This window comes from Musca autumnalis, unplaced genomic scaffold (assembly GCF_047663935.1).
Source record: "Musca autumnalis isolate F117 unplaced genomic scaffold, ASM4766393v1 scaffold_5, whole genome shotgun sequence".
NCBI lineage: Eukaryota > Metazoa > Arthropoda > Insecta > Diptera > Muscidae > Musca > Musca autumnalis.
The window spans coordinates 52,204,828-52,223,922 of NW_027412088.1; the positions used below are offsets into that span (position 1 = coordinate 52,204,828).

A 19,095-nucleotide genomic window follows, 5' to 3' on the forward strand; every position below is an offset into this window, starting at 1 on the left:
TGACTGCTTCACTCGAAGAACGTTGGTCCATTGTGTTCATCCTGTGTAGGTTAAAGTTGCAGACGGTGATACAAAGATGGAAGAATGTTGATATGGTGAAATAAGATGAGGATGATAAGGTAGAGATGATAAGATGATGATGATGAGGTACATATGAGGTAAGGATGTAAAGATGAGAAGCTATGATGCTGATGTAGAGATGATGTTGTACTGAAAAATAGAAGAAATTTGTTAGTATTTTGTAGTTATGAGCCCTTGAAAAATGGGATCTATGTTAGACAGGAAGGTCAGAGTATCTATGTCATATCTACCCAATGTTCGGTATCTCCTTGTTTGTAACAAGGGCAGATGTTCGACAGTCTCTATCTCATCCGCATCTTCACATAGTTTGCAGTAGGCAATGCTGCTGCTGTCATCCCATTTTGAGGTTAGAGATCTCACTCTGCAGTGACCTGTTATAAATCCCATCGCGATTTTCATCCCTAACTTATCAAGTGAGAGGAGGGACGCTGTTCTTCGACGAGAGACCACAGATCTGATTGTCTTGGATACCCTACAACCAGGTTCCAATAGCCTTCTATGATGTGCCCTCTCATTGAAGATCTCACGAAGTTTGCCGATGTAGTAGCACATCGGTGGCCCGACTGTTTCATCAACTGATATGTTGATAGACTTAGAGCCACCTCGAGCTAGTTCATCTGCTGTTTCGATTCCCATAATGAACTGGAGATAGACCCAGAGCCGAATTAAGCTGAAAACGGGCTTACAACAACAAGTAGAAGCATAAGATCTTTTACAGGTCTCTATAAACAGAATATCTTCTCCATGTCTTTCATGGAGAAAAGATCTTCTCCAGTTTTTTTAGTGACAAAATACCTTCTCCAGGTCTTCTATAAGTATAAAGTTGTTTTCTAGTACTTCTATAGAAAGGAGATAATGTCCTGGTCTTTCAGAAACAGTAGGCACTGAAGACATTTTTTAGTTTTATAGAAAACTCTTCAGGTATTTTTTATGAGAAGACAATTTTCTGACCTTCAAAGAAGACAATTATCTGGTCTTCAATATGCAGATGCCCCTTGTCTATTTTCTAGCCATTTCATGGACCTCTATGGACAGAATACCATGTCCAGATCTTCTACAGACAGATGACCATGTCCAGGTCTTCTAATGACAGTAGAGGCAATACTCAGAAGACTATTTTCTAGTCTTTAATAGCCTCAAGGCATTCTTAAGTTTAATAGAGGATCTTCTTCTGGTCTTCTATAGGGCGAAGACCATCTACCACCGTCATCTATGACAGGTGACGATTTTCTAGCCTACACAGAATATAATTTTCTGGTCTCCAACATGTAGACAAAGGACATTCTTCGCCCATCTTTGTAGCTTTGTTCAGTATTATCGGTTAAATGTACTTTGCCGTCTTCGCATTCATTTTTATATAATCTTCAATTGTTTGTTTTTTATTTATTTATTTTCCAGGATGATATCTTACAAACGAAACTTTCCGATCTAACAGTTGAGGGTGTAATCAGCTTAATAGAACGTGTTGAAGATTTGAAACCCGCCTTGCCCAAATTAGCACCGATTTTAAGAGACAATGCCATTAGTGGTCGTGTACTGAAATATTGTGAACTTAATGATTTGAAAAAGGTAAGTACAACACAAATTACACACCCAAAACAAAATATTGTTTTCAATTTTCTCATTTCGATTTTCACTTCAGGAACTTAACCTAAGTTTTGGTCACTGGGAATTATTCCGTTTATTAATTACTACCATGCGTGACTGTGAAAAGATGCAGCGTAAATTTAAAGCTGCACCAGCTTTAACGGAAATTACCGCCAATACAGTGCCCCTTACAAAGGATACCCTAGATTCGCATGCAATGGTTGTTGTACCAAGTCAACCGCATTCAAGGAAGAATTCAACCACATCACATATGGAGAAACAGGTAAGAAGGGAAAAAAACGTATGAAACTTAGATAATGAAAAATGCACCAGGAAGCGGCACATGTAATTTAGCAAAAAAAAAAGAGCAAAGGCACAAGTTTCAAAGAACAATTATTTATAGTTTTATATCCCAGGGCTCCATGTCACCATATGCACTTTTACATTTAGTTTATGGGGTTGTATGAGTTACCATAAGTTTTGTATTTTGTTTTACATCATCATGATCATCATCACCATCAATTCTTCATAATGTGAAAATCCAATTGTTATAAAATAAACATTTTATATTTATTTATTTTCCAATTCAACAAACAAACGCAAAAAAACATTCACATTTTTCTGCATCAAACCAAATTCAGTCCAAAGTCCATGAATACGATTATCTACAGGTAAAACCAAATCACAAATATCAACTCTTTTTAACGTTGCTATTGTTGAGTTTTATTGTAATTTTTGTTGATATAAATGTTGTTGATTTTTCCTGATTTTATTGTAGTTGATTCCTTAGTTTTTACTACGTATCTTTCCCCCAGTTTTTCATACATAAATTTCCATGCTTAAGTTAACCTTACGTAGATTCCATATTTTTAATGCATTTTTTAATAAAAATTTATTTAATTGTCTTCTATTCCAATACATACCTTAATTTCGAATAGGAAAAAAGAACAATGGTTCGTGGGATAATAAATGGTGTTCGGAAGCGGCAGTACTGTAGAAATTCAGATTTATGTGCACAATACTTAGCTCTTATTGGTTACATCCTAGTGTTTTTAGAGGAATATGAAAGCATGTCATCCCCAAAACCCAGCTCCTCCTTTGACTACTTAGGCATGCTTCATCAGTTATGTCGCTAGCTAACCGACTCCAAATATCTGTCGGGTTGCAGTTCCTCAGAAGACCTCATTCCCTTCATCACCTCTAGTAGTGAATGGGAATTGGTCGTCAGAGGACATACAGTCTTAGAAGTGGTCACTATAACATAAGCATCACAGTTTATTCTCTTCGTGGTTGCATCTTCAGGTTTCTCTCTGTCCACCAATTGTTTAGCCTCTCTTGCCCTGTTGAAATATTTGGGAAGCGAAAGCTACGGTAGGCTCAGTAAAACTGCATTGATATTCTATGGCAAGGTTTCAATTTTTTGGCTTCGTCACAGTTTTCTAAGGAGTCTGGGACATAGCCTCGTTGATAGTGGAGGCATTATGATAATACCATCAGAACTGGAGGATAATCTTATTGAAGCATTTTGTTTAAAATATACCTATTATACTTGAGCTAGACCCTTAGTGGTCCATTCATGTATCAGAATAGAAGTCAAGTGTAAAAATGTTCAGAAATGTCTAATGTTTATTTTCCGCCCATAAATTATAGAACACCAGTTATACCTCGCTTTTGAAAGGTAGTAACCATCCGGCACTAGGGAACTAAGTTTAAGATATTTGACCAGATGGCATAGTGAATCACACCGCCTTTGTTTCGGGGCCTACAGGAACATTTGGAAGGAACATTTTCAAAACATGTATGAACAATTGTCATTCCGGTCAACCCACCTCCGTACGTCCCTGGCCAAATAAATAAACCTTGTTATCTTCTATAACGCGAGAGGATGATACGTTGTGATCCCTTTATACATGAAGATTCTTCGAACGTTGTTGCGGTACTTGTTTGGGGAGTTACCGTGGGGGTAGGATTCATTCTAAACATCAACGGGAGGACATAATCGACGTTATTCATGATCTAGAGAAAGCATTCGTGTTCCTTTCTGTACCATTCTCCATAACATGAAACTGGTTGCGTCCTCCAGTGGCCCATCGACATGAGGAGTCGACGCCCAGATTACAAAATCTGGTTGACATTTCATATCGCTGTGGGTCTGTGGTACTAGGCGTAAGAAGAATCTTCTACGTCATCATATAATCAATCATTAATCATTGACCTAAATATAGAATCGGGCTGCAGTAGTCTTGAGAGAGAGAGGTGTACCTGGTTTTTAAAATCTTCTTTTTTATACCCTCAGCATTTATGCTAACGAGGGTATATACACTTTCATACGGGCAAAATGTGCCTCATCGAAATAATGGTTTTAGACCCCAAGTATGTTTGGATGAAATGTGTTTCAGACCATTTGGAGTCGATTTAGCAATGTCCGTCCGTCTGTCTGTCTGGCTGGTTGGAGCGCACGATAACTTTTCGAACGGATGAACCGATTCGGTTCAAGTTTTGGCTTTCGTAATATTTTGCCCAAACTTAGTTTAAGTTCGAAGATGGGCTATATCGGTACACTCCTTCCGGTACCTCGCACACAAAAGTTCGAAAATGTTCGGAAAATTTGTGGGCACTATAACTCTTGAAGGGAGTAACCGATTTGGTCCATACTTTGCACTGTATTTTGCATACTTTGAAATGTGTACCAGACTTAGAGAAGGTTTCAATATGGACTCAATCGGTCCACTCCTTCGGGTACCTCCCACACAAAATTTCGGAAAAGTTCAGTTTAGGCCCATCTCTCGAATCGCTTTGATTTTTGTTTTAGCAACTTGTATTCACTGTCCCCCATACGACGGTACAAGTTTCATTAGGGGCATGTCCATACTTCCTGAGAAAATAGCATGAACGTTGCAAAAAAAACCCTATGACACCGCGTGAGGTGGTTGGAGCGCAATATAGCCGATTCGGTCCAACATTTGGCCTTAGTAATATTTTGTCCAAACATAGTTTAAGTTCGAAGATAAGCCATATCGGTCCACTCCTTCAGGTACCTCTCCTACAAAAGTTCAAAAATGTTCCGAAAATTGTTCGTACGGTAACTCTTGAAGGTAGTGGCCGAATTGTTCCATACTTTACAAATCCTAATATATCTACCAGATATAGATCAGGTTAAAATATGGACTATATTTGTCCACTCCATCCGGTACCTTCCACACAAAATTTCCGATAAGTTCACTTTAAGACCTGATATATAATCACTTTGATTTTTGTTGAAGCAACTAGCATTCGCTGCCTCAATTACGATGGTAAAAGTTTTTTCAGGGGCAAGTTCATACTTCTCGAGCAAACTGCCCGAAGGGTGTGAAAACCCCATAGGCACCATATGTAGTGGCAGGGGATCCACTTCCATAATGGTCAATGTCGATCCATTCCTTTTAGTATCTCCTCCGCAAAACTTTTGATCTTTAATCCTAATCAACATTTTTGTCGGTTCAAACGCCCAAAATTTTTAAAACCCCGTAAATACATTTTTTTTGGAAATTTTTTTTTTTCGATATACACAGGCTGGGGTTATATCTCTGTCGGCAAAGCCGACTGATACTTTTTTACTTGTTCCATTGCGAACCACTTACGTTGGCAAACACACTAGCGCCGCATAGCTTGCCTCAGACAGACCCATCGCGTTGTATGTGGTTAACACGGTTTCTACGTCTGCTCCCCAAGTGCTGTCGGCTAGGGACTTGAGGACCTTGTTCCTGCTGCTCATTTTAACGCAAATAGCTGTGTCATGCGCGGTCGACTTATACAACAGGACTTTGAGATAATTTGTGGCCGGAATTATTGACCCATCGATCTGCACATTCGGTGGGAGCTTCATTCCCGCCGTCCATGTGCTGAACAGTGTGGCTGTTGACATGGTGGTGGATATTTTCATTTTCCTGGCGTTTAGCCTGACACAAATCATACCAAGTGGTGGTTCTAGCAGCATCTACATGTATGTGTATGTCTTCATTTTATTGATTTGGCTCTGCCACCAACTCCAGGTTCAGAGAGGACGCCACCAGGATAGGATTAGTCGAAAGTGAGAGTGGAGTTAGGTAAGTTGGGTTGGCTGGGCCGGTGCCGTATGCAGGGCAGATGTTCTACGTTGTGCCATCAATCCTGGTAAGAATTGAGGTGGCTACACCGACCAGAGTGGTGTTGTTTGACTTGCCATTTGGATGCAGCGATAAACAGAAGATTCCATATCATTAAGCTAGAATCGGGCTGCACTCTTTGACATGAGAGAAAATTCCCCTTGTCCTTTCAGATTGTTCGTGGGAAATAGTTTTTGTTTTGAGAGAGGTTTGTCAGTGTTTTTTAGACCAATTTTGGTATCTTTCTATCATTGCTCACATTGGTTTTGGATTTATTATAGATGACTATAAGGGAGTCCTTATATAGAATACATTGAGTGCAGTGGAATTAATGCCGCCAGTCCCAGTAAAAAATTAAGTTTAAATAAAAAAATAACATATTTTTTAATTTTTTTGTAGAATTTTCATATTAAAAAAGACAACAACCAACTTCCCACTTAAACTGTTGTTATTTTCATTCATTTTTTCTCTTCTTTTAATTGTATTTGATGTTGATTAGTTCCTTTTAACATTCACAACATATTTTATCATTATAAAACAATATTAATTGTTAATAAATTTCCTTTGCAGGTCACCTTGGAGGAGCAAATGATTTGTGGTGCACTACAGACACTGAACGAAGATGCCTTTGAAGATGTTGCCAGCAGTGAGAGGCCTAGTCCATCCGGCATGCCAACAGGTGAGATGATTGCTGCAGCCGCACAACTGCATTTAGCACCCATACGAGAATCATCGGAATTCGGTTCGCCATCCGATGAGCAAAAATTGAATAACAATTTAATACCATACAACAACAACAATATTAATAATAACAATTACAATCCGAATACTACACCCACCAATACACAACAACAACAGCAATCACAACAATATCATAACCTTCATCAACATCAACAAATGCAACAGCAACAACAACAACAACAGCACAAACTGACCACAAGCGATTACAATCGTAGCGCCAGTTCACATTCATTACATAGCCTATCGGGTGGCATGCAAATATTGGGTAATGGCATCATAAATAACTCTAGCGGTAGTAGTAGTGGTGGTGTTGGTATTGTTGGTAATAATTTAATATTGAGTTCAAACAATTTGACCAGTCGTCATCCTTCGGTCAGTGATGATGTCCTTGTGGGTGGTGGTGCCATGACTCCACAATTACGTTCACCCTCAATTACAAGTGGCATACCGACTGTTGTGGTTATACCCAATGAAAATGGTGGCACTGGCGGTGATAGTGTCACTCATCATTTGGTCGATGATACCAAATTATAGAATTTAAATTGGTTGGGCAAGGGTTGGTTTCAGTTATGATAAAAAATAATAGATTTTTTTTTTAATCAAAAACACCACGTTTTCCACTGAAATGTAAATAACTAACCCCTATTCAAAAAAGAAACTGCAAACAACATATCTTAAGATGATACAGAGAGATGAAGATGAAGGTAAAGCCGAACTATTTTTACTATAGCAATTCGAAAGTAAAGTTAAACAAACAACTATTTATATATCTACAAAATAAAATAAGAGAAAAAAAGTAGAAAACATTAAAGAAAAGTCTAAGGAACTAATTTAACGAAACTCTAAACTCAATACGTAACGATTTTATTTACACACACATACACACAGTAATGTAAAATGCTAAAGCCGCCATATATAATCATCAATTAATAGTTAATACATAGCAAATAAAAAATAATTATAAATAGCAAATATTAATAGGAACTTATGCAGGTTTTTTGAAAAACTCAAATACACACTATTCGAAAGTAACAATTACAAATGGCTTATGTTTCAATTTACGGTTTTGTGTGGCCAGAAGGCAATTTTCCAAAGATATTTTTAATACATCCCCTATAAATACACCTGGAGTAAGAACGTGCACAAAAACATTTCAGAAGTTCTGAATGTGTGGCAAAAACCATTACATATTTCATTTTCAGCGGTGGTTCGAACACCTCTATTAAAATTGCGGAATTTTTTAGTATTTCAGCCGTATTAAACATCAGTAAACCTTTCAAACACTCAACTGCCCCCCAAAATTCCATAATTTACACAGCCACATGGGAAAAGTTTTAGTATTTCCTTTTGGTTTTCTTGATTTTCAAGACATGCATAGAATAACAAGTAAGAAAGTACCAGTCGCAGAGGGTACCATAAGGAGAATACCGATATGAACCATTTTCGAACTTAAACTACATTTGGGTAAAATATTAGGAGATCCAAATCGGTTGCTCCGATCAACCATTTTAGAACATTTTATTTATTTATCTATTTATATTTTTTGGGGGTGGGGGGTGGTGTAGGTGATGTTGGAGGTTCCCGAAGTTGTGGACCGATATTGCCCATCTTCCAACTAAAACTAAGTTTGGGCAACATTTTTGACCACATCGGTTGATCAGTTCGAGTGCTATAGTGCGCTCCAGCCACTACACAGGGCGCCATAAGGATTTTTACACCTTTCGGGCTATTTTCTCCGGATATATGAAGTTGCCCTTGACAAAAAACTTGTAACATCGTAAGGGAGCATTGAATACAAGTTAAGTGATTCGAGATGAGGTCTTTAACTGAACTTTTCCTAAATTTTGTGTGGGAGGTACCCGAAGGAGTGGACCGATAGAGTCCATATTAAAACCTCATATATGTCTGTTAGAAATTTCACGATGTTCAAAGTATGGACCAAATCGGTTACTCCCTTCAAGAGTTATCGTGCGCACAATTTTCCGAAATTTTTTTAACTTTTGTGGTGTAGGTACCCGAAGGAGTTTGGACAAAATATTAAGTACGACAAATTTAGGACCAAATCGCTTGATCAGTTCGAGTGCTATAGTACGCTCCAGCCACTACACAGGACGTTATAGGGATTTTTACACCTTTCGGGCTATTTTCTCAGGAAGTATGGACATGCTCCTGAAGATACTTGTACCATTGTAATGGGGGCAGCGAATACAAGCTGTTACAACAAAAATCAAAACGCTTCGAGAGTTGGTCTTAAACTGAACTTATTCGAAATTTCGTGTGGGAGGTACCCGAAGGAGCGGACCGATAGAGTCCATATTGAAACCTCATCGATGTCTGGTATAATTTTCATGATGTTCAAAGTATGGACCAAATCGGTTACTCCCTTCAAGAGTTATCGTAGGCACAATTTTTCCGAAAATTTTCGTACTTTTGTGGGGGAGGTACTCGAGGGAGTGGACCGATATGACCCATCTTCGAACTTATACTAAGTTTGGACAAAATATTACGAAGGCCAAATTTTGGACCCAATCGGTTGATCTTTTTGAGAATTATCGTACGCGGACATATGTAGCTAAATCGACTCCAAATTGTCTGAAACGGATTTCGTTCAAACATACTTGGGGTATAAAACCACAGTTCGTTAGCATAAATGCTGAGGGTATAATTATATAAATCTGCGTAGGTAAGTAAAATATGTATGTGGTTAGGCGTCATTATACCCTCTGCCTTTAGACTAACGAGGATATGTTTAGGTTTAAGGACGCCCACTTCTAATTAATGCAGCCGCTTCTCTCGGAGACAAAGGTTAAACATGCACAACCATCTAATAGTATAGGTGACTGTTTCACTTGGAAACCGTTGGTCCGTTACGTTCATCCTGGGTAGGTCAAAGGTGGTGAAGATGATGGTTAGGTAAGACGATGATGGAGTTGGTGAAGTAAAGTTGAAGGTGAGGTAAAGATGGCTATCACTTTTATGGACTAAAAAGTTCTTTTTATAACAACTACAAATGAAGTTGTTGTAAAATAAACAATGAGTAAAGTTGTTAAAAAGTTACTGAATAGACCCAAGATGTAGATGATGATAGAGGGTGAAGAGTTATTGCTCAATGAGATGAAGATGAAGAAGGCTATGAAGTGGCGATGATGACGAGGTTTGTGGTTATTGGTTGGGTTGGAGATGATTGTAGATTACCATATTGTAGAAATATCCTTGATCGTTTGCTTTGCCGGAAGTAGATAGAAAAGAAAAATGTTGTTAAAAAAAGATGCAATGGAAGAGTGGCTTGAAAAGGAAAGTTAGACGGCCAGTAGTTAGGAAATAGGATTTCAAAGAGGATATCGCCAGTTTATTGCAATTAGTCTAAAGCGCCTTAAAGCTCACAGTAATTTCACCATAGCCATCTAAGACTTCTTGAGTAAAGGGCAACGACTGCTGGGTCCACGTTTTATAAGTATAATAAAGAACAAAGAACTTATAGTCACCAAAGAGACTCTGTCTAGTGTAGTTTAATATTGGACACTGGTATAGAGATGTTCTGTCTCCTCCTCATCCTTACAGAGCCTGAAGTAATCGAAATTGCTTTTATTCCATGAACAAGTTATGGATCATATATAACAGTGTCCCGTGTTGACAGCAATTCCGAACCCAGCATTGTGGAATATAAATTAGGAAGAAGTTCTACGACACAATATAATCGACCAGATAAACCTGGAGAACCTGCAACCGGGTTCGTTCTGCCATTCGCGAAAAGTTGGAAGCTCGTATATACGAGCAAAACTTAGCCCCATCGAAATGTTTAGGCGAAATCCGTTTCAGACATTTCGAAGTTGATTTAGCCATATCTCTCTCTCTCGAACGGATCAACCGATTTGCTTCAAACTTTACACCACGAGACATAGATTAGATTTGAATATAAACCATATCGGTACCTTCCACACAAAATTTCAAAATTGTTCGTAAAAGTGCATTTTAGAAGCACCTCTCTGATGCAATACCACAGCAGCGGTTTTTTGAAAGTTTTCACATTTTTATCAAAGGTACTACTTGTGGCCCTACTGTGACCAACTAAAATGGCTGATGGGCACCATAATTATCGAAAGGAGTGACTAACATTGGTCCAACCTATGGATATCGTAATATTTCTTTCAAATTTAAATCAACTCCTTCGGCTACCTCCCTCACAAAAGTTCTAAATTTTCGTTTAAGCACAGTTTAAGGGCTGTTTGAGCATTGAAATTGTCATCAAAGGTAGTCCTTGTTATACTGATTACAACGTTTTTTTGTGTGCAAGTCCATGCTTCCCGACATAAGATCTCATAAGTTCTACAAATCCTGTCTCCAAAAATGAGATCCAGTTCCAAGATGGACGTCCATTCCTTCTGTGTGTTGCCTCTTTTGCGCTTTATTTCAGTTTAAGGCCACTTCACGGATCGTGTTGAAATATCATCATATAACGGTACTGCCCATTTTGAAGTTATGTTTAGGTATTTGGCCACATGTTTGAAACCGAATTGCTCGAATGTCGACATTTTGAATTCTTAGAGTGTAAGGAACATCCTTAGAAAAAAATTGAAACTTATGGTCCATGTTTTTTTTTGTAGTCACCATATAACGTTACCATCCACTTTGAGGTTATTTAAGGGTCTTGGCCACATTTTGGAACCGAATTGGCTGAAATGTAAAATTTTGAATGTCCAGCGAACAAGAAATATCATTAGAACAAATTGTCCACTATAAGTCCTCGTTTTGACATAGTCACCATATAACGATGCCGACCATTTTGAGGTAATTTAAGGGTTTTGGCCACATTTTTTAACTAAATTGGCTGAAAGTTAAAATTTTTATTCTCAGCGAATAAGAAGCATCCTTAGTAAAAGTTTTCAAAAAAGGTCCTCGTTTTGACATCCTTCAGCAAATAACGATAACGACCATTTTGAGGTTATTTAAGGGGGGTTTGACCACATTTTGGAACCAATTTTGCTAAAACTTGATATAAATTTTAATTCTCAACGTGTTAGAAGCATCCCTACAAACAATTTTCAACATGGGTCCATGTTTAGATAGTTTCCACCTATTTTGAGGTTATATAAGGGGTTTGTCTTCATTATACCCTCCACCATAATATGGAGGGTATAATTAAATTTGTTATTCCGTTTGTAACACATCGAAATATTCATCGGAAACCCTATAAAGTATATATATTCTTGATCAGGATAAAATTCTAAGTCGATATAACCATGTCCGTCCGTCCGTCTGTTGAAATCAAGATACAGCTCGCAATTTTTAAGATAGAGCTTTGTAAATTGGTATGGAAGTTTCTATTACTCCTAGGATGTTTGGTATTGCAAGTGGGCTATATCGGTCCACGTTTTGATATAGCTCCCATAGAACGGTACCACCCAATGTTCGGTATTTTGAAGGGTTTAGCCTCATTATCACACCAAAATGGCTGAAATTTGGTACTTAGTCTTCGTTTTGGGTACAAAACTTTCACCCAGAAATTTATCGGTATAGGTCCACGCCTTCATATAGCCCCCATAGAACGGTACCTCCCGATTTTCGGTATTTTGAAGGTTGTGGCCACAATAATCCACCGAAATGGCTGAAATTGGGTACATAGTCATCGCTGGGTGTACAAAACTTTCCCCCAGAAATTTGTCGGTATAGGTCCACGCCTTCATATAGCCCCCATAGAACGGTATCTCCCGATTTTCGGTATTTTGAAGATTGTGGCCACAATAATCCACCGAAATGGCTGAAATTTGGTACTTAGTCTTCGTTTTGGGTACAAAACTTTCCTCCACAAATTTATCGGTATAGGTCCACGCCTTCATATAGCCCCCATAGAACGGTACCTCCCGATTTTCGGTATTTTGAAGGTTGTGGCCACAATAATCCACGGAAATGGCTGAAATTGGGTACATAGTCTTCGTTGGAGGTAAAAAACTTTCCCCCAGAAATTTGTCGGTATAGATCCAAGCCTTCATATAGCCCCTATAGAACGGTACCTCCCGATTTTCGGTATTTTGAAGGTTGTGGCCACAATAATCCACCGAAATGGCTGAAATTTGGTACTTAGTCCTCGCTGGGGGTACAAAACTTTCCCCCAGAAATTTATCGGTATAGGTCCACGCCTACACATAGCCCCCATAGAACGGTACCTCCCGATTTTCGGTATTTTGAAGGTTGTGGCCACAATAATCCACCAAAATGGCTAAAATTTGATACTTAGTCTTCGTTTTGGGTACAAAACTTTCTCCCAGAAATGTATCGGTATAGGTCCACGCCTTCATATAGCCCCCATAGAACGGTACCTCCCGATTTTGGGTATTTTGAAGGTTGTGGCCACAATAATCCACCAAAATGGCTAAAATTTGGTACTTAGTCTTCGTAGGGGGTACAAAACTTTCCCCCAGAAATTTATCGGTATAGGTCCACGCCTTCATATAGCCCCCATAGAACGGTAACTCCCGAATTTCGGTATTTTGAAGGTTTTAGCCTCATTATCGCGCCAAAATGGCTAAAATTTGGTACTTAGTCTTCGTAGGGGGTACAAAACTTACCCCCAGAAATTTATCGGTATAGGTCCACGCCTTCATATAGCCCCCATAGAACAGTACCTCCCGATTTTCGGTATTTTGAAGGTTGTGGCCACAATAATACACCGAAATGGCTGGGGGTACAAAACTTTCCCCCAGAAATTTGTCGGTATAGGTCCACGCCTTCATATAGCCCCCATAGAACGGTACCTCCCGATTTTCGGTATTTTGAAGATTGTGGCCACAATAATCCACCGAAATGCTGAAATTTGGTACTTAGTCCTCGTTAGTGGTATAAACTTTCCCTCAGAAACTTGTCGTTACAGGTCCATGTCTTAATATAGCCCCCAATACAACTCCTGGTGGAGGCTATAACAAGTTTGGCCCGGCCGAACTTGACGCCGTTCTTACTTGTTTTAAAAACAAATTGGCCGAAAGTTCACATCTGCATTCTCAGCGAGTAAGAAGCATTCTCACGAAAAATTTTCAATATAGGTCCTCGTTTTGACATAGTCACCATATAACAAGACCGACCATTTTGAGGTTATTTAAAGTTTTGAGCCACAATTTTGAACCAAATTGGCTTACAGTTGACATTTTGAATACTCAGCATGTAAGATAAGTCCTTAAGAAAAATTTTTCAACATAGTTTCATATTTCGAAATAGACGCCATATAAGGGTACCGTTCATTTTTGGGTTATTTAGAGGTTTCGTCCACATTTTCGAACCGAATTGGCCGACACTTGACATTTTAGATTATCTGCGAGCAAAAAGCATTCTTACAAAAAATTGACAATATAGATTCACATGTTGATATTGTCACCATTTAATGGTTCCGTTCATTTTGAGGTTATGTAATTGTTTTGTCCACATTTTTGAAACGAATTGGCTGAAATGTTAAATTTTGGGTTTTTTGCGAGTAGGAAATACCCTTACAAAAAATTGTGTAAATACATAGGTGCATGTTTTGATATAGTCACGATATAACAGTACGGCCCATTTTGAGGTTATTTGAGGTTTTGGAGCACATTTTTCGAACAGAAATGACTGAAAGTTGAATTCTTGAATTCTGCAAAAAGTATCCTTACAAACAATTTTCAACATCGGTCTATGTTTTGGTATTGTTACTTACCACTTAACGGTACAGCCCATTTTGAGGTTATGTAAGGAATTTGTCCACATTTTCGAATCGAATTGGTCGAAAGATGACATTTTGAATTCTCAGCAAGTAAGAAGCATCTTTACAAAAATAAATTCAATATAGGTCCACGTTCTGATATAATAGTCATCATTATAGGTAACGCTCAGTTTAAGGTTATTTGAGGATTTTTTCGAACCGAATTGGATGAAAGTTGGCATTTCCGGTTCCCACAACGAAATTAACACGGAAAGGTATGAATGAAAATTTGAAATAAAAGTTGGCAGTACTGTTACTATCGTTAGGACCTAACGACTAATTTATTTTTATCGCTTTGTTATTGAAAAATTTCGTTAATTACGGAAATTGTAAACATTTGAATATTACCGATTTTTGTCGACAACAAAAAAAAAACAGTAAGAAAAGGATCAAACTTATCCACTGTGAATATGTAAAATATATAAGGGAGCTATATCCAAATCTTAACCGATTTCGATATAATTTCGCACATTTATTTGCAGACCTAATTCAGTCACACATTTCAAATATCATTGAAATCGGACATATATAGCGTGTTTGGTACAGAAAATACGTTAAATCGGCCGAAAATATATATGGGAGCTATATCCAAATCTGAACCGATTTCGATATAATTTGGCACATTTATTTCTAGACCGAATTCAGTCACACATTCCAAATTTCAATGAAATCGGACATGTATAGCATGTTTGGTACAGAAAATACGTGAAGTCGGCCGAAAATATGTATGGGAGCTATATACAAATCTGAACCGATTTCAATATAATTTGGTACACTTATTTCTAGACCGAATTCAGTCAAACATTCCAAATTTCATCCAAATCTGACGTATATAGCGTGTTTGGTGCAGCAAATACGCGAAATCGGCCGAAAATATATATGGGAGCTATATCCAAATCTGAACCGATTTCGATATAATTTGGCACATTTATTTCTAGACCGAATTCAGTCACACATTCCAAATTTCATTGAAATCGGACATATATAGCGTGTTTGGTACAGAAAATACGTTAAATCGGCCGAAAATATATATGGGAGCTATACACAAATCTGAACCGATTTCCATATAATTTGGTACACTTATTTCAAGACCGAATTCAGTCAAACATTCCAAATTTCATCCAAATCGGACGTATATAGCGTGTTTGTTGCAGCAAATACGCGAAATCGGCCGAAAATATATATGGGAGCTATATCCAAATCTGAACCGATTTCGATATAATTTGGCACATTTATTTCAAGACCGAATTCAGTCAAACATTCCAAATTTCATCCAAATCGGACGTATATAGCGTGTTTGTTGCAGCAAATACGCGAAATCGGCCGAAAATATATATGGGAGCTATATCCAAATCTGAACCGATTTCGATATAATTTGGCACATTTATTTCTAGACCGAATTCAGTCACACATTCAAAATTTCAATGAAATCGGACATGTATAGCGTGTTTGGTACAGAAAATACGTGAAATCGGGCGAACATATATATGGGAGCTATATCCAAATCTGAACCGATTTCGATATAATTTTGCACACTTATTTGTAGATAAAATTCAGTCACACATTCAAAATTTCATCAAAATTGGACGTATATAGCGTGTTTGGTGCAGCAAATACGCGAAATCGGCCAAAAATATGTATGGGAGCTATATCCAAATCTGAACCGATTTCGGTATAATTTCGCACATTTATTTGCAGACCTAATTCAGTCACACATTTCAAATATCATTGAAATCGAACTTATATAGCGTGTTTGGTGCAGCAAGTACGTGAAATCGGCCGAAAATATGTATGGGAGCTATATACAAATCTAAACCGATTTTGATATAATTTGGTACACTTATTTCTAGACCAAATTCAGTCACACATTCCAAATATCATTGAAATCGGACGTATATAGCGTGTTTGGTGCAGCAAATACGTGAAATCGGGCGAAAATATATATGGGAGCTATATCCAAATCTAAACCGATTTCGATATAATTTGGCACAATTATTACTAGACCGAATTCAGTCACACATTCCAAATTTCATCGAAATTGGCCTTATATAGCGTGTCTGGTGCAGCAAATACGTGATATCGGGCGAAAATATATATGGAAGCTATATACAAATCTGAACCGATTTCGATATAATTTGGTACACTTATTTCTAGACCGAATTCAGTCAAACATTCCAAATTTCATCATAATCGGACGTATATAGCGTGTTTGGTGCTGCAAATACGTGAAATCGGGCGAAAATATATATGGGAGCTATATCCAAATTTGAACCGATTTCAATATAATTTGGCACATTTATTTCTAGACCGAATTCCGTCAAACATTCCAAATTTCATCGAAAATGGACTTATATAGCGTGTCTGGTGCAGCAAATACGTGATATCGGGCGAAAATATATATGGAAGTTATATCCAAATCTAAACCGATTTTCACCAAAAGAAATAGCGTTCTTCCTATGGCTGAAAAAATTGTAGCCCCAATTTTCAGCTGAATCGGACAAAAAATGCTACCTGTACGTTGCGAACAAAAATACATGGACAGGCAGACGGACGGACGGACATGCACAAATCGACTCAGAAAGTGATTATATGTATCCCCAAAAGGACATATGGGTCTATTTCGTTTCCTTTTGTATGTTAGATACATATGGTATTTACCACAGTGTAGTGTAGGGTATAAAAAAGAGTTGGCGATACGGACTTTCCTTTTGTGTGCCGCCCGACATTTTCAAAGGATAGTTGTTATATTCCCATTCGCATCTAATGCCATCTTTCAAAACTATCGGATATGTTCTGAGACACATTTCACCTCTCACTTCACGCCTCAAGCATTTTGTTCACCCCATTTACGCTTATTTTTCGTGTATTTTATGGACGTACTAGGGTGCAGTCTTCTTTTTAAATTCCCTAATGAATCTTAGCCCCAAGCAATTTGCAAAAAATAGGAGTAAATTTGGTCAACAAAATGCTTGAGGTGTGAAGTGAGAGGTGAAGTGTGTCTCAGGACATACCCGTATATGTGCATGCCGGGGATACTGGTTTGTAATTTGGTAGCATAGATAATTTATGAATTACGTAGGTAAATTTTGCGGGTATCCTCATTATATTTTTTTAGTGGAATTTCAAATGGAATCTATGTAGTAAATATATTCAAATTAACTGCTTGAAGAAAGGACTATGTAGAATGTTTTTGGAGTTTACTTCAACTTACATGGGAATTGTTTGCAATTGTTATAAAAATTATATAGTTTAATTTTCAAATTCATACCCCAACACATTTGAATAGTCAATAGTCATTTGCCATTTTTTTGCCATTCATTCATTACACTGGGATCACATTGTAAACCAAATAAAGTCATATCTGCTACACAACCACATAAAAAAAAATATTCAATATTGTTATTTTATTTTAGTTTTAGGTGCCAATGTTGTGAATTTCTTCTTTACACTTTGAATTACATAAAAATTTTGTTATTCTTGTGGCTTCAGGCTTCTTTTTTTATTGCACATTATTTAAAGAAATGTTTAATGTTTTGTTCATGTTGCTTTGAATATTTTTCCAAAACACATACACTCACATTTATTTTGTTTTTCCAATTTTACACAAACACACACAAATTAATGTTCTGTTCCCAAAAACCCCTCCCCACAACACAAACAGATGATATAGAACAACAGCCCACCATATTTCAAATTGCCACATTTGAAATTAAAAAAAAAAAACAAAGCAAAAATTATGAATGAAGAAAATCAACTTTGAAATCTTTAAAGGAATGGGGAACAGATTTAAGGGACTTAACCATACTTCTTCCCCCCAACCCCACCAAAATACCTTTCATCAATGTTTGGAACTTATTTAAGCTTTTACTTCTTTTTGCTGTATTTGTAATTTGTTACTAACCAAAAAACAAAACAAAAACATTGTATTGTAGGTATATAACATAAAACATCTATAATAATAATTAAAAAAAAATTAGTTTAGTTATTTTGCAAAATGAAAAAAAAAAACAAAAAAAAGAGAAAAATTAAAAAACTAAATCAAAAAAATTAAAAGCATGTAAAACCAAGTATGGCGAGTTTATTAACCCAAACATCTCCCCTCAAAAACAAAAACGAAAAAAAAACAATTTGAAAGACAACAACATATTTGCAAACTAATAACTTGTAATAATAAACTAATTTATAGATACTTAATTAAAACATAAAGCCTATATACATTAAAATATTTAAGTATATTACCATAATTTATGTAAGGTTAAGTATAAAACAAAGAAATATGAAAATGAATAAAAGCTATTCTTTTAATGCAAGCAATTGAAAAAAATTAACATTTTGGAGTTTTTCTGGTTCCTATTTTTAATCATTCATTTGTTTAAGTTTTATTTGTAAATACTATGTGCAATATTGTGTAATCTATGTATGTATTTATGTACAATCGTTATAATGTAAATGCCTATAATAATTTTAATCCTTTTTACATGTCAAAACATACATTATTTCATGGCATATAACCTTTTTTTGTTATGGTTTTGGTTATTGTTGTTTTTTTTCCTTTGTTGTGCTTAATTAGGGGAAAGGAACTATTGCTGTTTGTTCCCTTACCAACAAATCGTACATTTACTAACATTCGTTTACTAATAGCAATGTTCAACCATTTTCCCATGTAATTTTTGAACTGTTTTAATTTAGAAATCCAAAGATTCCATATGAAGTTCCCAAAAAGATAATTTTTAGTTAAAAAAAAAAAAAAAATTGTTCTAGCAAAAAATGAAAAAAAAAAACTATTTTTATTGATGATTGGGCAATTGAACAATTTTGTTAGAAGTTGATTAATATTTTAAT

At 36.8% G+C, this 19,095-nt stretch overlaps 1 protein-coding gene across 15 annotated transcripts in view; it reads left to right on the forward strand.

The window, feature by feature from the left end:
* Arms (Ankyrin repeat-rich membrane spanning) overlaps positions 1-19,095 on the forward strand; it is a 175,603-nt gene that overhangs the window by 144,156 nt on the left and 12,352 nt on the right. For 7 of the 15 annotated variants that reach the window (XM_073992193.1, XM_073992205.1, XM_073992204.1 and 4 more), the window contains 3 exons: positions 1,480-1,650; positions 1,724-1,951; positions 6,363-6,471. In XM_073992193.1, coding sequence (XP_073848294.1) covers positions 1,480-1,650; positions 1,724-1,951; positions 6,363-6,471 — 508 coding nt within the window. Of the gene's footprint in view, positions 1-1,479; positions 1,651-1,723; positions 1,952-2,309; positions 2,340-6,362; positions 6,799-19,095 lie in introns of all 15 variants that reach the window. The other 8 variants (XM_073992199.1, XM_073992192.1, XM_073992191.1 and 5 more) reach the window with 2 other exon arrangements.